General features: G+C 39.2%; 1 protein-coding gene across 5 annotated transcripts in view; it reads left to right on the top strand.

Annotated features, from left to right (window-relative positions):
* The window catches only part of Ssdp (Sequence-specific single-stranded DNA-binding protein), a 226,706-nt gene that overhangs the window by 171,360 nt on the left and 37,022 nt on the right, over window positions 1-18,324 (top strand). For 4 of the 5 annotated variants that reach the window (XM_065225969.1, XM_065225967.1, XM_065225970.1 and 1 more), the window contains one exon: window positions 601-630. The exons of the other annotated variant lie outside the window; for it this stretch is intronic. In XM_065225969.1, coding sequence (XP_065082041.1) covers window positions 601-630 — 30 coding nt within the window. The remainder of the gene's footprint in view (window positions 1-600; window positions 631-18,324) is intronic. 5 annotated transcript variants of the gene reach the window in all.

Below are 18,324 nucleotides of genomic sequence, written 5' to 3'. Positions count from 1 at the left end.
AGTTTGATTTATTTTCAGTTAGTGTTTCAGTTTGTTTGAGTTTCCTTGATTAATCACACCTAATTTGCATATAAATCTCACTCTTAGGCAATTCTTCCATTGATACACCATCTCTGAGTAGTTTTCATAACAACTTGAGTTCCACCTATTAACGAAAGTTTCCTTTAGTTAGTCTTACTACCACGCTCAGTTGATTGCTTTATTCCTAATTTCATCTCTCTAGTATCGTTTCCGTACTACACAAACACACATTTCTGGAGAAAAAGTGTCATTTTCTCGTACTTTTTCGTGAATATTTCCCCGATCAATCCACCTTCCGGTGGAGAACAAATTTGTCATGCTCCCGATTCGTATTTTCTTTTGTATTATTTTTTGTTTGTTATTATTTCTCTCACACCCATTCCCGCAATGTGAAATTGATACACAGCTCCCTGCTCGCGCGTCACAAAATCACTTTTTAACGATAAAATAAAAAATATCCTAAAGAAACAAATCCAATGTTACCACAAATGTTTATCGAAAAACTGAGCAAGAGTTTTCCACTTGATTAACGAAAACCAATCAATATATTCTCTTTTCTGTTCTTTGTTCTCTGTTCAGGTGAAGCTGGAGACTTTGTAGCATGGCAAGGTAGGCAAATTAATGTCGCGCTTGTCTGCTACTCGATTCCTACTGTCTTGTCCTTTAACCTAAGTCGTTTTTTTGTTTTGTTTTTGATTTATCAGTTTTTTATGTTTCATTTTTTTTCTTTCGTTCTGTTATCATGTTTTGGTTTAAACGTAAATATTCAAAGTGTTCATTGTTCTGTCATTCAAAGTTGGCATTAACAAAATTACCCGTTTTTCATTTCATTCATCATTCGTTTAATTTGGTTTCAGTTTGCTTTCCGGATATGATTTTGACTTTATTGCTAGTATTTTAATACCTCAACTCTACTCTACACCTTAACATGTACATGACTTTGTGAATATGTTCTCCCTTTCCACCATTATTTATTTTTTTATTATTTGATAAAAAATCAGCATCACCTCTTTTTTCGCTCCTTGATTTGGACTACTTTGTGTTAGTAATTTCCTACACTTTTTTTTCAAAGCTTGCTTTTCTATCATATTTTTCTTTTGTCTTATCCAACGAGGGAGCCATGAATAGGAGAACGGAAATATTTTCAATCTCGCTTGCACTCTGAAACAAACAAAAACAGTCCACCAATTGGATCACCAACAGCTCACTATTCATTGGGATCCCACCGAGCACCCCCTTCTCCCTCTCCTACACACACATCTTTCATATGGGCTTGATGTCATTGTAGGTGTGTAAATGTTGGCTTTTTTCGTATGTATGTGCGTGCGTGTGTGCGTGTGTGTCTCCGATTGATCATTTCTGGCGGGTGAATGCTAGTTTTTTTTTCCGCGAAGATTTTTCAAACTGGAATTATCAACTCATTACCATCGCCGTGTGAACGCAAAATCATGCGCTATTGGTTGTAACATCAAAGGATTTAATCGGAAATTCCGCTTCAATTTGGTTCCTTTCAAACACACATGCATACACCTACGGCATTCCCAACCATAGATGTTTCTCCCATTTTCCAATCGGATGAATAACTTTGTAGTTAATCTATACACCGGATTCTTGTTATGTTTGCTGTCTTTGTTTAAATTTTCAAAAAGCTGTGTCTTAAGGTTTTCTAAGATACGAATTAATTTAATTTTTAGTTTTGCACTGACTCAGTTCTTTCGTTTGGTTATAAGATGTATTTTTCGTTTGATTAATATTGATCGTACGGTTGACAGAAGCTGAAAATACACAAATCGACTTGCAGGTCCTAAGTAGTTCTGATGGCTAATCTTGCTGGTCCTCTCTGAGTTGGAAATAAGTATTGTATTAATTTTCCTCATCGTGGGACAAAAGTTCAACCTTAGTCTGATAAGTCCTGGGAGTAACTACTCAGGTTTATTATCCTGCCCGTGTTTTATTGTAGCTCAGAACTAGAGAACCACAAACCAGCGTTGCTAGATATACCGATTTATCGGTATTTATACCGATTTCCGAACTGGATACCGATATACAGATAAGATTCCTCAGAATACCGATTTTTTAAATGATCAAAATTATGATTGCCTACCCGTGCTTGAATTTCAGAGAAAATTACTGTGAGAGATTTGTATCTTTTAGAATAACCTAAAATTTTGGAGCCCTCAAAATTATTCAAAAAAAAAAAAATAACTTTGAAAATGTCATATGCTTGATACTATTTTGACTAATGTTTCCATTTCTTCACCGTTTTTGACTACCCATGAATCGAGAAACTGTCGATGGCTCTTTCTGGTCATTCTTAGAGAATCGCGAAATACTTTTTAAACATTATTTAGCTTCCTAAAGTTTTTGTTCATTCTTTACTTCCTGAATTTTCTTCCACACATCAAAACCTTATTTTCGATTCCTCCTGAAAACTTATTTCAACTTCCCTTGGAAGCTTCTTCAGCCATCGCTTCCCACCAGTTTTTTGAACCTCCCCTGAACTTCAGGGATGTTTCCAGATGTTTATTGCGGATTCACACTAGCTGCAGGAACTTTTAAGAAGTTCTGAAACTTCAGAACAGTTTAGACTTTTGAGTAAGTTCCGATAAATTAAAGATAGTTCCATTAACTTCTGTTCAAATTTCAAAACCCAAAAATTTCAGGAAAGTCCAGCGAACTCCAGTGAACTTACGAAAACATCAGAAATATTTTGGAAACTTCACTAGTTCAAACTTCAGGGAAATTTAATGGTTTTCAAGAAACTTAAATTTGTTTCGGAGAATTGAGAGAACTTTAGGGAAGCTACGTGAACATCAGGACAGATCAATTCATTTCAAGGAAATGCTGATATTTTAAAGGATTTCCGAGAAACTGAGGCAATTTTCCACAAATTTAGGAAACGTAAGGGAAGTTACATGAACAGTAGAACATTGTGAGAACATTTTATGGGAAATTCCGTGCTTTTTATTGACAGTGCCAAGAATTAAAATTTAAAAAATCGAGAAGATCAGAGATAATGATACAATAAATTCAAGAAAATTGTGAGAGCACCTAAGGCATTTCGTAATCTTCAAGAAAGTCCAGATACCTTCAAAGATGGTTATAGATACTCAGGTAGCCTCATTATAATCAGGGAAGTTCCGAGTGTTTGGATGATGATCAGAGAACTCTAAACAGCCCCATTAACTTCATGAAAATTACAAGAGCTTTTAAGAAATTCCGTGGAACTATGGAATATTCCTAAGTGCATTTCAGGAATGTTCCGAGAACTTCAGGAGCATTGTGGGGTCTTCAGGGATGCTTTATGAATATCAGGAAAATTTGCTGGATCATTAGAACATCCCCCAGAAATCTCTTTCTTCCGGAATTATGTCATTGTTTCTTTCGACAGTGTCTGCCAGCGTCTTCAGGAAGTTTCTTCCGTCTTCTTCTGGAAGGTTGTCCATAAGCCATAGATTTTTGACTTTTATTGGAAGGGTTTTCCGAACTTCTTCTGGCTTCCCCTAGAACTGGCTACTTCTGAAATTTACTTCTATTTTCCGAAACTTTTCTGGCTTCCTTTGGATGTAACATCCTATTTTTTTTTTCGATGGTTTCTTTGAATATTCTTATGTGTTCTTATGTATACACATACAATTCATGTGTAACCACACATACTGTTCATTTGTCTCATATATTTCATGCGTATTTCTGAGTGAATTCTGTTAATGCGTGGACACATGAAAATCATGTGGAATTTTAATGGAATCAATTTTATCAGTGTAGAAGTTTCTCAATTCTTGTCTTGGTAGTTCCCAAATGTTTCTCCGACTTTTCTTAGAACTTTCCACAAATTTCGACCAGAAGAGCTTTTTCCTTCTTTCTCTGGATGGTCCCTTCAGAAGCTAATTCAAACACTCCCCGGAGTTTTCTTTCAGAATTTTCTGATCATAGTCCAAAAGTTAAAATTTTAGCTTTAAAACCCAGCTTAAATATAAAATAAATTAAAACAGTAAATACCGATAAATACCGATTTTTTAAATCCTTTGATACCGATAAACTTTAAAACAATCTGGCAACGCTGCCACCAACAGCGGAGACGAGGCTCGGTAGCCCAGTCGGGGGTTCAATCTCATGTCCATTCCCTTCTTCCCATTTTGCCACTATGCCTCGTGATATCTTCCTTTCTTCTCCCTAGAATTTTCTTAGAATTCATCTCAGATGTCCTAAGGACATTATCGCATAATTATCTTGAAATCCTGGTCAGAACTCCCAGAGTTTTGTATTAATTCCAGCGCGCAAAACATTCAGGTTCAATGAGTCATTTTCATATGAATATGAACTGCCATTTGTCCCTGTGAGAGTCTGAATAATTGAGAAGTAAACGAGTCACTGACAGCCGAGCACTCAGTCAGTAGCGCAGTCAACACGTTTATTATTCCGTGATGGTACCCAATCCTTGTTTTGAATGACTGAGCGTACATGGTCTATGGAAAAATACCTCAATTACATGCTGTGTGAGCGAAGGCAAGTGGTGTGAGTCGCCTGCCTGTGAGTGACTGAATGTTTTTGTTGGCTCTTTCGTTGCCTCGTCATTTACCGTTTGGTACAAACTAGGGATGGGCGATCCGCTCCCGAGCTATTCTATAGACCCGATTCTCTAAAGTGAGCTGAAGACCCGCGGTTCATTTTTTTTTTAGGAACCACAGCTCATCAGCTCACTGATATCACAAGTCTAAACCATTCAATCCATCACTCATAGCGGAACTTTTCAAAAAAGGACTCATTACTGCACTTACGCATTGAACAGTCACCGCTCTCCCCTCTCTTCCCATCATTCTCTGGGGGAGCGGAAGATCCGCACAAAAGCAAAAAACCGAAAAGCGAAATGCAGCTCTCCAGCTTATCAGCTCAGCTCCGGATCCGAATCATCGACCCGAATGATCCACTGGAAGCTGTTTAGGATGACTTCTCTCGGACCCGTCCAGCTCTCCGGATCTTTTTTGAGCTGATGCCGAGAATAGTGAGAGAAATTCTGCTGAAGAATTAACATCAGAAATAAAATTTGAATGCAGACTGGATTGCATAGCTTGAAAAAAGGGGATGTCAATCATATCATCGTGTGTGACATAGGTGACATAGAGGAAATGACGGCTTCGGCATGCCAGACTATTTTCGGCAACCCAAATTGAAATACTATTTTCACTGGATTTTCTTACGAAAACACTTCGCTGAATGCATGTAAACGATTCTTTATGCTTTCAGCTTCAATTTGACTATATTTTTACCACTGAGCAAAAGCAATCTAGCAAGGTTTTCTTGAAATGAAACACTAAAAATTGTACCTGATTTCGAGTTGCCGATAATAGAACAGCAGATTTACATGCAGTTCAAATGGAACGGTTGCCCAAGAAAAACTGGTTGCCGACAATACTCGCTCTCACTAGAGAAGATTGGAGCTTTGTAAAAGCGTTTCAAAACAGTTTTTGACAATTCTTTCGACTGAAATTGTTAGAGCAGCTGGCAGCAAAAGATTGTAAACAAACCAATACTGCATATGTGTGCGTTCCTTAGAGAAAAAGGCTATAGAAAGAAGGTCGCTGCTTAGGTTGCCGAGAATACGTAAATTCCCCTAGCTCTTTCGCATTCCTTTTTTGTTTTACTGTTGTTGGCACATTTTGCGCGCATTTTAGTTTACGCGATGGTTGATCAGTTGTTGCGTTAGTAGCGTTTTACATTGAAAAGTAAAGCCATGTTGTACGGTACGGATTTATTGGTTTAGTCTACTTTTACGATTTTATGCAGTATTAAGCACTAAGACCACTAATTAATTTTCCGATTTTTAATTTGTGTCATAATTTCTATAATTTCAATGTGAGCTGAATTGCTGTTCAAAAGAATCGACTCCCTTTAGTGAGCTGGATGGGATTCATCCACTCAGCCAGATGAGCTGTTTTGCCCACCTCTAGTGCAAACGGTCTGGACAGAGCAATGAATTGAATAGTGCAGCGCGTTCACACTCAGCCTAAGCAGTCAATCATTTTACGCTCTGAGTATTTCATCACGGATTTTCTCTTGAATTAACATTTTCAATCCATTTGATTTCTTTTAAACATTCCATAGGTAGGGGAAATGGCTCTAATGTTGGCCTATGGATTTAAGATTGGGCCCATCGCTAAAAATCTGCTATTTATCAATTCTATCCAGATGAACGCGTCATTGGGACGGTACTAATGGATATTTTTGGTTGCTATTGAAAATTTGGTCGATTGCTGAATTTATGTATAGGCCCAAATTAGGGACACTTAGGCCGACATTATATACATTTCTTCTTCAGATTTGTTTTCCATTATTGGGGCCTAGAACATTTTTCTAGGCTGCTAAACCTTGAAATCTATCATTCTGGGATCCAGTGCTGCCCGCTGTCAATAATGTCAATGACGTTTGATATTGGGCCTCCCTTAGCTCAGTCGGCAAAGGCGCAGCTACAAAGCAAGACCATGCTGGAGGTGGCTGGGTTCGATTCCCGGTGCGGTCTAGGAATTTTCCGGGTTGGAATAGTGGCAGCTGCCCAAATCGGGCAAAAAGATAACTTTGCTGAGAGCTTGCGGATGAACGGCAATACACGCTTTTTCAGGCATTCTACGATGTAAACTTGGGATGTCATCGTCGAGGATGTGGCGAATGGTTCCGTTTTCAGGCCACAACTGCAAATCACTTGCCAAATCTTGGCCTTCTTCGCGATCTTGTCGGCAAACACGAACTTGAATCTTCCCGGCACATCCCCACGTCCAGTCGCGATGTAAAACTTTTGATCGGGAAGCTGCTTAAAATCGAGTTTGACGTATGTTTTGTCATCGATCAAAGTGCATCCCTTGTGTTTCGTCAAAACACGATTGTACAAGAGCCTTGCACGCTTTTTGACCACGGAGCTCTGCTTCATGTGCTGGTTCGGATGTTTACTGGCTTTGTACGACTTGTATCCTTCCCTGGCAAGGATGTTCCGCACCGTTTAAAAGTTGGCGTTGTACCTTCTAGCTACATCTCGGATCGAAAGACCGGGGTTGGCTTTAACGCACCTCAACACCTTGCTGCGCAGCTGACGATCCCTGGTTCCAGTTTTTTCGTAGGTTCGCTGATTCCTTTTCACACTCCGGGGTTCCTTGTCGGTTTTGAGCACTCGACAAACTGTTGTTTTCGGCATCTTTAGCACTTTAGCCAGCTTGGAACCAGACCACTCTGGATTTTCCAGGTGTTTGTGCACAATATGTTTTCTTCTTTCGAGTTCCATTTGACGTTATTTTTGAACGCAATCGACTACTTTGATCAAACTTGCACCAGTTGTTCTCTATAGAAGTGAGGGGCGTACCAATTTACTTTTAGTCAGCCTTTAATCGATCAGACTCGACCTCCTCCGATTTGCATGAAACTTAATTCAGGAAAATGAGTTATTAATTAATTAGGACGATGTTATTCTTCTGACATGCTACTCAGTAGGCAACACTGGTATTCTTCACGGCCAATGAGAGCGACCCAATTTTATGTTTAGTCCACTCATAATCGCCAAAAGTGCAGGAACTCAGCGATGAGCAAATGGAAAACCTCAAAAATCTGACGGAAAATTAGGAAAGTTCACGAAAATTCATCATAAGTTGTAACCAGCCATGATAGCCAAATACGCTAAAATTGGCCCTAAATATTCTTTGCCATATACTGCCCATTATCGCAAGTCAGTCCCATCTGTAAAAAACTGGAAATGAGAAAACGGCGTTCAAAGATTTTTCAAGTTTTCTGATTTGACACTTATTCTGGAGGGATAAATTTTAAAATTAACATACAATGTGATAGACTGCATCTATGTTTACCCAAAAATATTGGAAAATTATCGTGAAATTTTTATTTTATAGCCAAAATCTGAATGGGACTGACATGCGATTACATTTAACGTCAATAAGAAAAATAACCGAAAGTCAGTCACAATTCCATGACGATGCTGCATTAGTTTAGTATTCAGTATCGTTCTGTAGTTTTAGGCGGTATTGAACAGTTGAAAGATTCCATGGTCCCATAGAACGTTATTGAATGTTTCTGGAATTTATTCCGTTGGTTCCAGAGCAATGGCCGGAACATATTCCGGTTAGTATGGGTCTTCATCAGACCAGAGATTTTCATAAACGTGCCAAACCCACCATGCGATAAATCAATTCACATGAGCATTCAAAAATAAGATCAATAAGAGTCATGCTGAGGGACCAGCACCAAGTTGGACACACCCGGACATGTTCCGGGTATCCCCGAGGAAGTGGTAAATCCATTTTAAATCAAAATCCATCAAGCGATACATTCAATCACATGAGAATGCAAAGCCAAATCCATTGGCGGTCAAACTGAGTTTCGTAAGAACTACATTGGCCACATCCGGACATGTTCCAGATACCCTAGGGGAAGTGGACAAAATCTGCCTTGACACAAATCTCATGATGCGATGTGTTGTCTAACATTTCTAACTTATTTTTTTTTTCTAATGGGACTGACTTGCGGTTACTTTTCGCTGTGGGACAATTTGACTTGGAATTGTTTTTAATTTTTCAAGAACAAACCACATTTTTCTCAAAAAACATAGAAAGATAAACTGAATAATGATGCTAACTCAAAATCGATAAACATGCAGATGGGACTGACTAGCGATTACCGGCAGTATAGCTATGGATAAATCTTAAGGAATTCTGAGGAGTATTAAAACGTAGTTATGATAAGAACTTCAAGACTGTCTGAAGACTGCTTGCACATTTCATATTTTGCATAATTTACAGGAAATTGCTAGGAGAGCAACTAACGAACTCTAAGGGAAGATAACAAAGCAGTTCTGAGGGGAATCCCATAAGCAACCTGAAGAGAATTCTGGGTGAATTCCAAGGGAAAGCTTCGACGAAACTTCTTGGGACTGTAACCATTATTTGACGGGAATTTTCGAAGAAAAAAATTATTTTGGAAATTATACATGAGCAATCTTATTGAAATTATGAGGAAATTTTTGGATAATTTTTAAAGAGAATTTTAAAAGAATTCTAAAGAGTTCAGACTGGAATTCCGGGATCAAATTGAAATAAGGTTAAGGATATTTTTAGAAAAAAGTCTAAGGTAGTTTTGAGACAAATTCCAGGATACTCTTGAAGAGAACTCGATGGAAATGTTGAGGATAGTTCCAAAAAAATTCTAAGAAGTGGAAGGATCAGGAGAATTCCGCGGGAAATTAAATTGAGATGCTCAATGGAATTCAGTGGAGTATTTAAACGCAATTCTCAAGCGAATTTCAATGGAACACAAAGGAGTATGGGATGATGGGAATTCTGAGAATCATTTCAAATATTTCTTAAGCATAAATCAAACAATATTTCAAGTAGTAGCTACATTGAAGTTTTTAGAGAATACTAATAACGTACAGATAAATATTCCAATGGAATTTGCAGGAGTATTCGAAGAAGAATCCCAAGAATACGCATTGAGATTCTTTATTCAAAAGAAATTTTCGGAAAAAATACTGTGCATGTTTTCAAGAAAAATTCGGAAAACAAATCATGATCCCGATTTGGGCAAGTTTTTATGATTTCGAGTTTTTGAAAAGTTAGATTTTAAAATCTCAGCACATCAATACTCTGAGACTCGAATATTTGGAATGCAAAAAACAAAATCTAACTTAAAATAAATCAAATGTCTAAGACAAAAGATTTTGACTCTTCACGAGTTTTCAAAAGAATTCAGATTATTGTGAGTAGAAATTTAAGACATTTCTGAGGTTAATTGTATGCAAGGGAATTGTAAGGAGAATTAAAGTATATTTAAAATGGATTTATGGATTCAGGGAATTCCTGGAACAATCATTAGAAAAAAAAAATTGTGAAAATTCCTAAGATGTTTTTAACAACTCCTTAAGGAATTATCAAGGTTCACTACCGATTTAGAAGATTTCGAACGCAAGATCTACGAAAAATCTCAGTTGTAGTAATGATCTATTCAACCCTATTTAACCTAGTGTCTTCATTGGTTTAAACATTACTTAAAGCCAGTAAAATTTACAAAACTCCGGGAAAATCCGAAAAATTTCAAAATGCTATTTGCTGGTCATCATGTATGGGGCCACTCTTAGCTCAGTCGGTAAGAGGGCAGATTTAAAGCACGACCCCGCTGGAGGTCGCTGGGTTCGATTCCCGGTCCGGTCTAGGAATTATCTGGGGTTGAAAATTTCTCGACTTTCCTGGCCATTGTATTTGCCACAAAATTAAACTAATGCAAAAATGGTACAGGCATCGAAAGCACTCAATTAATAACTGTGGCAGTGCATCTAGAACACTAAGATGAGAGCACGAAATAGGCTAAAATGCAAAAAGCAACAAGCTTGAAATACGTAGAAGAAGTAGAAGAATGGTCATCATGTATAACGTAATTCAAAGGAAATTAATCAAATACGGTGGCAAATTGTCAGGATCAATCCACGGCAAGTTTCTCAGTGCCAGACGAATAAATCGTTTCTGAATCCGTTCGATCCTTAGGTACCACGCGACATGGCGAGGATGCCAAACGACGGACGCATTTTCCAAAATTGGACGGTCAAGTGCACAGTACAATGACTTCCAACAATGTGGGTCCGACAAATCCTTCACAACTGAGCCCAACTGTCGCGTTGCTTTCGATATGATCGCTGAACGGGGTAAATCAAAAGTCATTTTTGAGTCAAGTTGAACCCCCAGATCAGCCACATTGGTAACTCTGGTAAGAGTATCGCCATCGGTATGATAGTCAAACAAAATTGGATGTACCATGCGGTGAAACGTGATTATCATTATACATTTTTCCACGCTAATAGTCAGTTTGTTTCTCTGGCACCAATCGGCAAACAAAGTCATCGAGTTTTGCAGAAGCCAACATTCCTTTTGCGCACCACAATGTACTGCTTTGAATAATCTGCATAGACTAGCTTGAATCCTTTGCCCAGAACCAAAACAGCATCGTTGAAGAACAGAATAAACAGCAACGGTCCTAGATTACTACCTTGTGGAACTCCAGAATTGTTTGAAAACGGCGAAGATACACGCTCTGTAAGGTATGATTCCAACCAAAAAACCAAAAATTCCAAAACGAGATAACTTGTGTAGCAGTATGTTATGATCAATTTTACCGAACGCTGCCTTCAGGTCGGTATAAATTAAATCGATTTGCGCTTTTTCCTCCATACTTGTTATGCACTTCGACTAAAATTCAACAAATTGGTGTTAACCCATCGTCCGGGCATGAATCCGTGTTGATCAATGGATATGTAGCTTTTTGTGGCATCGAGAATAACTCCACCCACTATGATCTCAAACAATTTCGAGACAGCTGAGAGACATTGTGACGATCGCCTCGTTTGAAAATGGCTGTCATAAACGATTGCTTCCAAATGCGAAGGAATTTTGCTTGCTGAAGTGAGCGATTGAAGATATCACTTAACGGCTGTGCTAAAGCGGCAATACAATGACATATTCTAACTGCAGGCAAACCGTTAGGACCAATGAGACCATTTCTGGATTTACAGCAAATAGCCCAAGCTCAACAAAATCAGCGGGAACATCACGGGTGGCTTCATCGATTTCCAAGTTTGAGGCGGGATTCGACGCGAATACGGATGCAAAATGCTTGGCGAACAACTGGCATGACACTGTAGCTGACGCTGTAATCATTTCGTTCAGATGGACATTCGTTGGGATCACTGCACTTTTTCCGTTTGGAGTTAACAAAGCGTCAAAAACCACGTGGATTTCTTCCCAGACCCATTTGAACATGCAATACGTAAGATTTGCAGAGAGTGGCATTCGAAAACCGGTACGCATTGCTGGCTTGCTGAAAACTTCGTTTGTTGCCAGGTGTTCGTTGACGACGTAGTTTCCGTTGACAAGCATTGCGTGTGCGTTTTAAACCCCGTAAACGGAGAGTACTCCAGGCGAGCGAAACTGACGGCCGAATTAGTGTGACATTCGAAACAAGCCATTGAACGATTGGAACTAAAAATTTCCGCCATTTCATCGTCATCGATGATAGTAGAAATCACATTCCAGTCAACGGTTAGCAGAAAGTCCGAAAGGGCCGCAAAATCAATCATTCGAAAGTTTAGAGGTCGCTCCTCATGTCTTTCAATCGGTTTGTCACACACCAGCACACCACAAGCGCGGGTAGAGAGATCTCAAGCGGATGGTGGTGAGAGTCACCGGGTAGCAATGGAGCTGAGCAGCTATTCCCATTAGCCGCCTCACAATCAGGCAAACAAAAAACCAGATCGAGAATGCGATCGAGCAGATTACGCCCAAGATTCCTTTGGCCGCCAAGGCACAAATAATACATACCAACCAAAAGAGTGCTACAGGACAGCGGTAGTGGTGAAACATCACATTGGATGACGTTGTCAATTGAACACCAGTGCATGCGTGGTTGGTTATAATCACCATGTGGAGAGCGTCACCAGTCGAATACTTTCCACAAAGCTCAAGCTGGTGAACATGCAACGTTGTTTCGACTCGAACAAAACCCAAGTAGCAATTTCGTTGTATCAGGGTGATTTAAACTGGTAGAATGTTATATAAACTTCAGAAAGCTTGCAATGTTACTTGGGAAAAGCCTTAAACTCGCATTACACGAGTCAAATGAGTTTATTCAACACACCTCAGATCTGGTGGTCGATGTTCAAGTGACTTAACAGCGAACGCTAAATGTAAGTTGTCAATTTTAATATCTGGAGATTTGAACATTTATTCAAATATATCAGTGTTGGAAGCAAAAATATCAGCGTTGGACTATGGTAAAGCTAAAACTACCAACCACTTGTACCTACCAAAAATATGTTATTTGAAAAAGGTTTGGACGCGAGTATGAAGTCTTTCGCTGCGACCGAAATCCTAAAAACAGTCGGAAATCTAATGGAGGTGGTGTTCTTGTGGCAGTCCGTTCCGGTTTGAAGACGCGAGCTTTAGAAAATGACGCGTGGGACTGTGTGGAACAAGCATGGGTTGCCGTTGAACTGACTGTACACACTGCTGCTGACCTTGTTCGTGACAACGAACTTATCGAACAACGAACTTGATGAGATAATAATTCTAGATAGAGCTGGAATTAGGGCGTAACAGCCTTTGTAAACAATGACTTCTCTCGTTGATTTTTAGGAATTCAAGGCACGCCTACACAAACCAACATATCCATCGAGTAGGGGAAGTCTTCCCCTACTCGATGGTGATGTCGATTTGCCAGGGAAAGCCATGACTTTCGAGAAATCATTGTTTGCAAAAGCTGTTACGCCCTAATTTCAGCTCTATCTAGAATTGTTCTGGGTGACTTCAATCTAGCTGGTGTTCCGTGGAAACCATCTCACAGTGGCTTTCTCTATCCAGACCCTGTACGCTCTATATTTCATACAGGATCAGTTAGCCTTCTCGATAGCTATAGTGCAGCAACGCTATCTCAAATCAATGACGTAGTTAGCGAGGACAATCGAAGCTTAGACCTCTGTTTCGTTAGCGCTCAGGGCACTGCTCCAGTTATCTCCACGGCACCTTCTCCACTAGTAAAGTAAGTTCCTCATCATCCTCCTTTGGTTGTCACTGTCCAAGATAGTCATGTTCGGGATTTTGAAGACATTTCCACAAACGTGTCATACGATTTTTGGAAAGCTGATCATAGTAGTATCATCGACGTGCTGTCTAGCATAGACAGGGGAAGCGTCCTAGACCTTCCTTGGCAGACGAGCCAATTGCGAAAGTTGAAATCGACCAAGCGAGCGGCACTAAGGAAATTCACCAAGTATCGTACGCTATCGTTGAAACATCATTACGTTAGGCTCAATCATGAGTTCAAGCGAATTAGCCATCGATGCTATTCGCGATATCAACGTGGGATTCAGAGTAAACTCAAGTCACACCCGAAGTCCTTCTGGAATTACGTTAACGAGCAGCGCAAAGAGTCTGGCATACCATCGTCAATGATGTTCAACGAAGAAGTTGCTTCCACCTCTCAGGAGATCTGTCGCTTGTTTTCAGACAAGTTTGCCAGCGTATTCGCTGATGAGATATTAACCGACGACCACGTTATCCTAGCAGCTTGTAATGTACCACTCTCCGGTCAAGCGTTGGGTGCAATTGACATCGACGTCGAGATGATTTCCACTGCAGCACAACAACTTAAGTCGTCCTTCAACCCAAGGACGCGATGGTGTCCCATCAGTATTTCTGAAGAAGCATATCGCCAGCTTGCTGACACCGTTGCAGCATCTACTCCGCATGTCCATCGCGAGTGGTATATTTCCATCTTGTTGGAAATTTGCACATATGTTTCCAGTTCACAAAAAGGGAAACAAACGGGACGTGGATAATTACCGTGGAATCACATCGTTGAGCGCAGTTTCGAAGTTATTCGAGTTAGTCATCATGGAGCCCCTGCTCTCTCATTGTAAGCAGTATCTAAGTAGTGATCAACACGGCTTCGTTTCCGGTCGTTCTAATACCCCTAATCTACTTTGTCTGACATCGTATGTCACGGAAAGCATGACAGAACGGGCTCAAACAGACGGAATTTACACCGACTTGTCGGCTGCATTCGATAAACTGAACCATGCAATTGCGATTGCTAAGTTAGATATACTCGGGGTGAATGGCAACCTCCTGCGATGGTTTCGCTCTTATCTCAGTGATCGCCAGCTGATGGTAACCGTTGGTGAATGTCAGTCTGCTACTTACCCAGCCACGTCAGGGATACCTCAAGGAAGTCACCTAGGCCCGTTGATTTTCCTGTTGTACTTAAACGACGTGAATCTGGTCCTCGAAGGCCCTCGTCTATCGTATGCAGATGATCATAAAATCTATTTCCGGATTAGTCGATGTCAACTAATTGATCTGGAGCTTCTACGTACTCGGAGAGACACTTCACGGGCCCTGCTCATCACGGATAGTTTACAGGGTAGAATTGATTTTTCTACAAACCTGGAAAAGATCAACGTGAACGTTCAACCCCGAGTGTAGACTAATAAATAAATAAATAAAGGTTCTTATTTCGTAAACGTCAACATTTTCCGGTTTTCTGCATACAAAATAATTTTGCTTTACTAGTGACATCTATGGCGAAAATCAACCATGCTGTTAATGTTCAATTTAGCATTTAATTTTTTTAAGCCTTCAGTTTTCCTTCTTACCGAGGCTAAACAGCTCCTTTCAGCCATCGCCAATCTGGAGCTCCCCCCGGTGTCTAGCATACATTGCTGTGGAACCAGAGATTGGAACCTGACCGGGCCTATTATCGACTTGGCGATAAAGAAGAAGTTCAAGGCAGGATCCAACTCTACGGTACTTGTGCGATCCGTCCGGAACTCCAGAGAACCAGATACTGCATCCACACTGTCCGTTACTCCGATGGATCGGTTTGCCCGTGAAGGGGTTGGCATCGGCATCACGGGCCCCCAAATGTCCGTACTTCATCGACTTCCAGACCAGTACGCTATATTCTCGGCAGAAGCGGTCTCTGCTTTTATTGCTGCTACCACTCCCTCAAACAAGCCGATTGCCATATTTACGGACTCTGCAAGTGTAGTTCTAGCACTCAACTCAGACTGTATCAAGCACTCATGGATCCAAGCCATTCAGCGGTATGCTCCCAGAAACACTACATTTGTATGGATTCCGGGTCACTGCGGCATTCGTGGTAATACGGAGGTGGATCATCTAGCGGCTTTTGGAAGACAAGCCCAACTGTCAGGGCTGGTAGCGCTGATGCGATATAATAGTAGTGACTTTAGTGACTAAAATTACGGAAATAGTGACCAAATAGTGACTTGTAAATACTAAATAAGTAAGCATTTATATGGTAACATAGAAATTCAAATACGGTTTGATATTGAAATAAAGTTTTTATGTCATGGAGCTCAATATCAAATTTCATAAATTCCTCTAATTTAATCGAATCTCACAACGGAAACTCCTGTGAAGAGCATTTGAAGTGATTTGAATAATTTACTGTTGCTTACGTTATACATTATGACTAGCAAATAGTAATTCCCATTTTTATGATCTTGAATTTGAATCTGCGTTCGAAATCTCTAAATATTTGATATATATAGGTAGATAACTTTTATAATTTGCTATGAAATTTTCACAGAATTTCTTCAGAATGATCTTAGAACTTTTTTAGAATAATTCCCCTTCTCTTAAATTTAGAGGCAAATAAGCTTTTACAAACTTGACTACAAACTTAATATTGCATTCTTGAAATTCTTTGCAGAACAATCTACAAAATTCTTGGAAATAGATCATTTTCGTTGTTGGAAACGCTTAACATCAAATATCAGAACTAAAGTGGACATTTTATACGATAGATTAGGAGATGAAAGTGAAGAGTTTATAGTTCCGTTATAGTGTGGCAGTGTAGAATTTGTATATAGAAATTAGAAAGCGAACAAAAGATAATTTTGAGCAAGGTACGAATAGGGTAGAGCATCTCCTTTACCAAGCTCATCCGTTAACGAGGAATGGTGAGGAGTGTTTCCCCCTGCCACCACTGGTAAAAGGGATGATCGCCGATTTGCTCATTTACTTCTGATGTGCGGAAACAGTTCTATTGATTGTTTCACACTCAAGTCGCCATCTGACGTAAACAACTACCCGATTCGTTCCTTCCTCAAAATTGTCCTTTGCTCGCTTTCTACTTTGATAAACAATTTTCACACTGCCGTACTATAACAGAACTATCAACTCTATAATTGAATCTCCTACTCGGTCGTATAAAATCTCCACTTTAAGTCTGATATTTAACGTTAAGCATCTCCGACTATGTAAATCGTTAAATTCACGCAAGAAGTAATAACACATGATTAGTTGAAGTAGATTATTTTCGATTTTTTATTGATTCTTTTAGAAATTCCCTGAAGGCTTTTTCCATAAATCCATCCTTAGAATTTCCATGCAATTAACCTCAGAAGTTTCATAAATTTCTGCTTAGAATAATCTTGGACTTCTCCCTTGCATTCAATTGGAAATTCAATTCGTATTCTCCTTAGAATCTCCATAGTATTTCCTCAGAATTCTCAAAACAAAAATCCATCACAAACTTTGAAACTCTTCTCAGAATTCCTTTGAGATTGAATCCTCAAAATTCGATTCCATTTGAATTCTTCTCGGAATTTATTTCGAACTCTTTAGAATTCTCTTGAAAGTATCGTCCGTAATCACCCCAGAATTCTTTTAGAACTATCCGCAGAGACCATCTTTGGAGTTAACGGGATTTTCATGGAATTTTCATCAGATCTCCCTTAAGCAAAATTTCAGAACTAATTTTGAATTATTATTAGAATTGGACCTAGAATCCTCATCCACTCATCATTGAATTCTTCTCAGAACTCTCGTTAAAATGCACTCTCAATTACATTAGAATTATTTCCAAAATTGTTTCGGAGCTGAATTTTACGTCTCTAATAATTTAAACAATAATCAAATGCGACGCTCGTATGGGCAGCCCTAAGTTTGCACCTTTAGAATTGATAAAACGATCCATAAAATATTGAAAACCGTTCCATTAAAAACATCCAAATGATCCATAAAACATCGGAGAAAATCCCTTAAAAAGTGTGGATGATCCATAAAAAATATCAATATTATCAATATTTTATGTGAAATTTAGCAACACAATTGTAAAAATGTACCACTAAATTTCTAAACAATGAGCATTGGAATTGTACGAATTACCCATAAACATATTGCAATTGATCCATAAAACATTCAGCAATGAACCTTAAACTAAAGAAAGTGATCCATAAAAATCAAGTTTGCACACTTAAAAATATAGGCATGATCCATAAATTATACGTATATTATTCATGTTTAGGACACTATTTTTTTAAATTTTGATCCATAAACCTTGAAAAATTGCTCCACTGCTTATCTACTTATATTTACTGTCCTGCCCGTGTATTTAAGGTAGATGTGCGAAGCGACGGGCAAGCGTCTAGAATTAGCTTCCAAAAGAAGATTCTACAATAATATTCTTAAAAAGCTTCCTATGGAAGCTTCATTTAGAAACTAAGAAGCTTATTCTAGACGCTCGCCCATCGTTCTGCTCTTCTGACAAAAAAACACGGGCAGAACAGTAAACCTGAGTAGCTACGCAGTAATGTAGCAATTTTCCAAGGTTTGATCAAATTAAAAAACATATGTTTATAGACCGAGGGGAGCGACTCTAGCTACGATGCAGGAAAAATTGTGTTTTGTTTCGGCTAGCTGCGCTCACGCTGAGTAGATAGAAAGAAGATTGATGACGATT

Source organism: Ochlerotatus camptorhynchus, unplaced genomic scaffold (assembly GCF_037179485.1).
Source record: "Ochlerotatus camptorhynchus isolate MF236.1 unplaced genomic scaffold, CSIRO-AGI_Acam_v1.1 ptg000242l, whole genome shotgun sequence".
NCBI lineage: Eukaryota > Metazoa > Arthropoda > Insecta > Diptera > Culicidae > Ochlerotatus > Ochlerotatus camptorhynchus.
The sequence above is the reverse complement of the archived record's forward strand: the minus strand, read 5'-3'. Positions and strand labels throughout refer to the sequence as shown.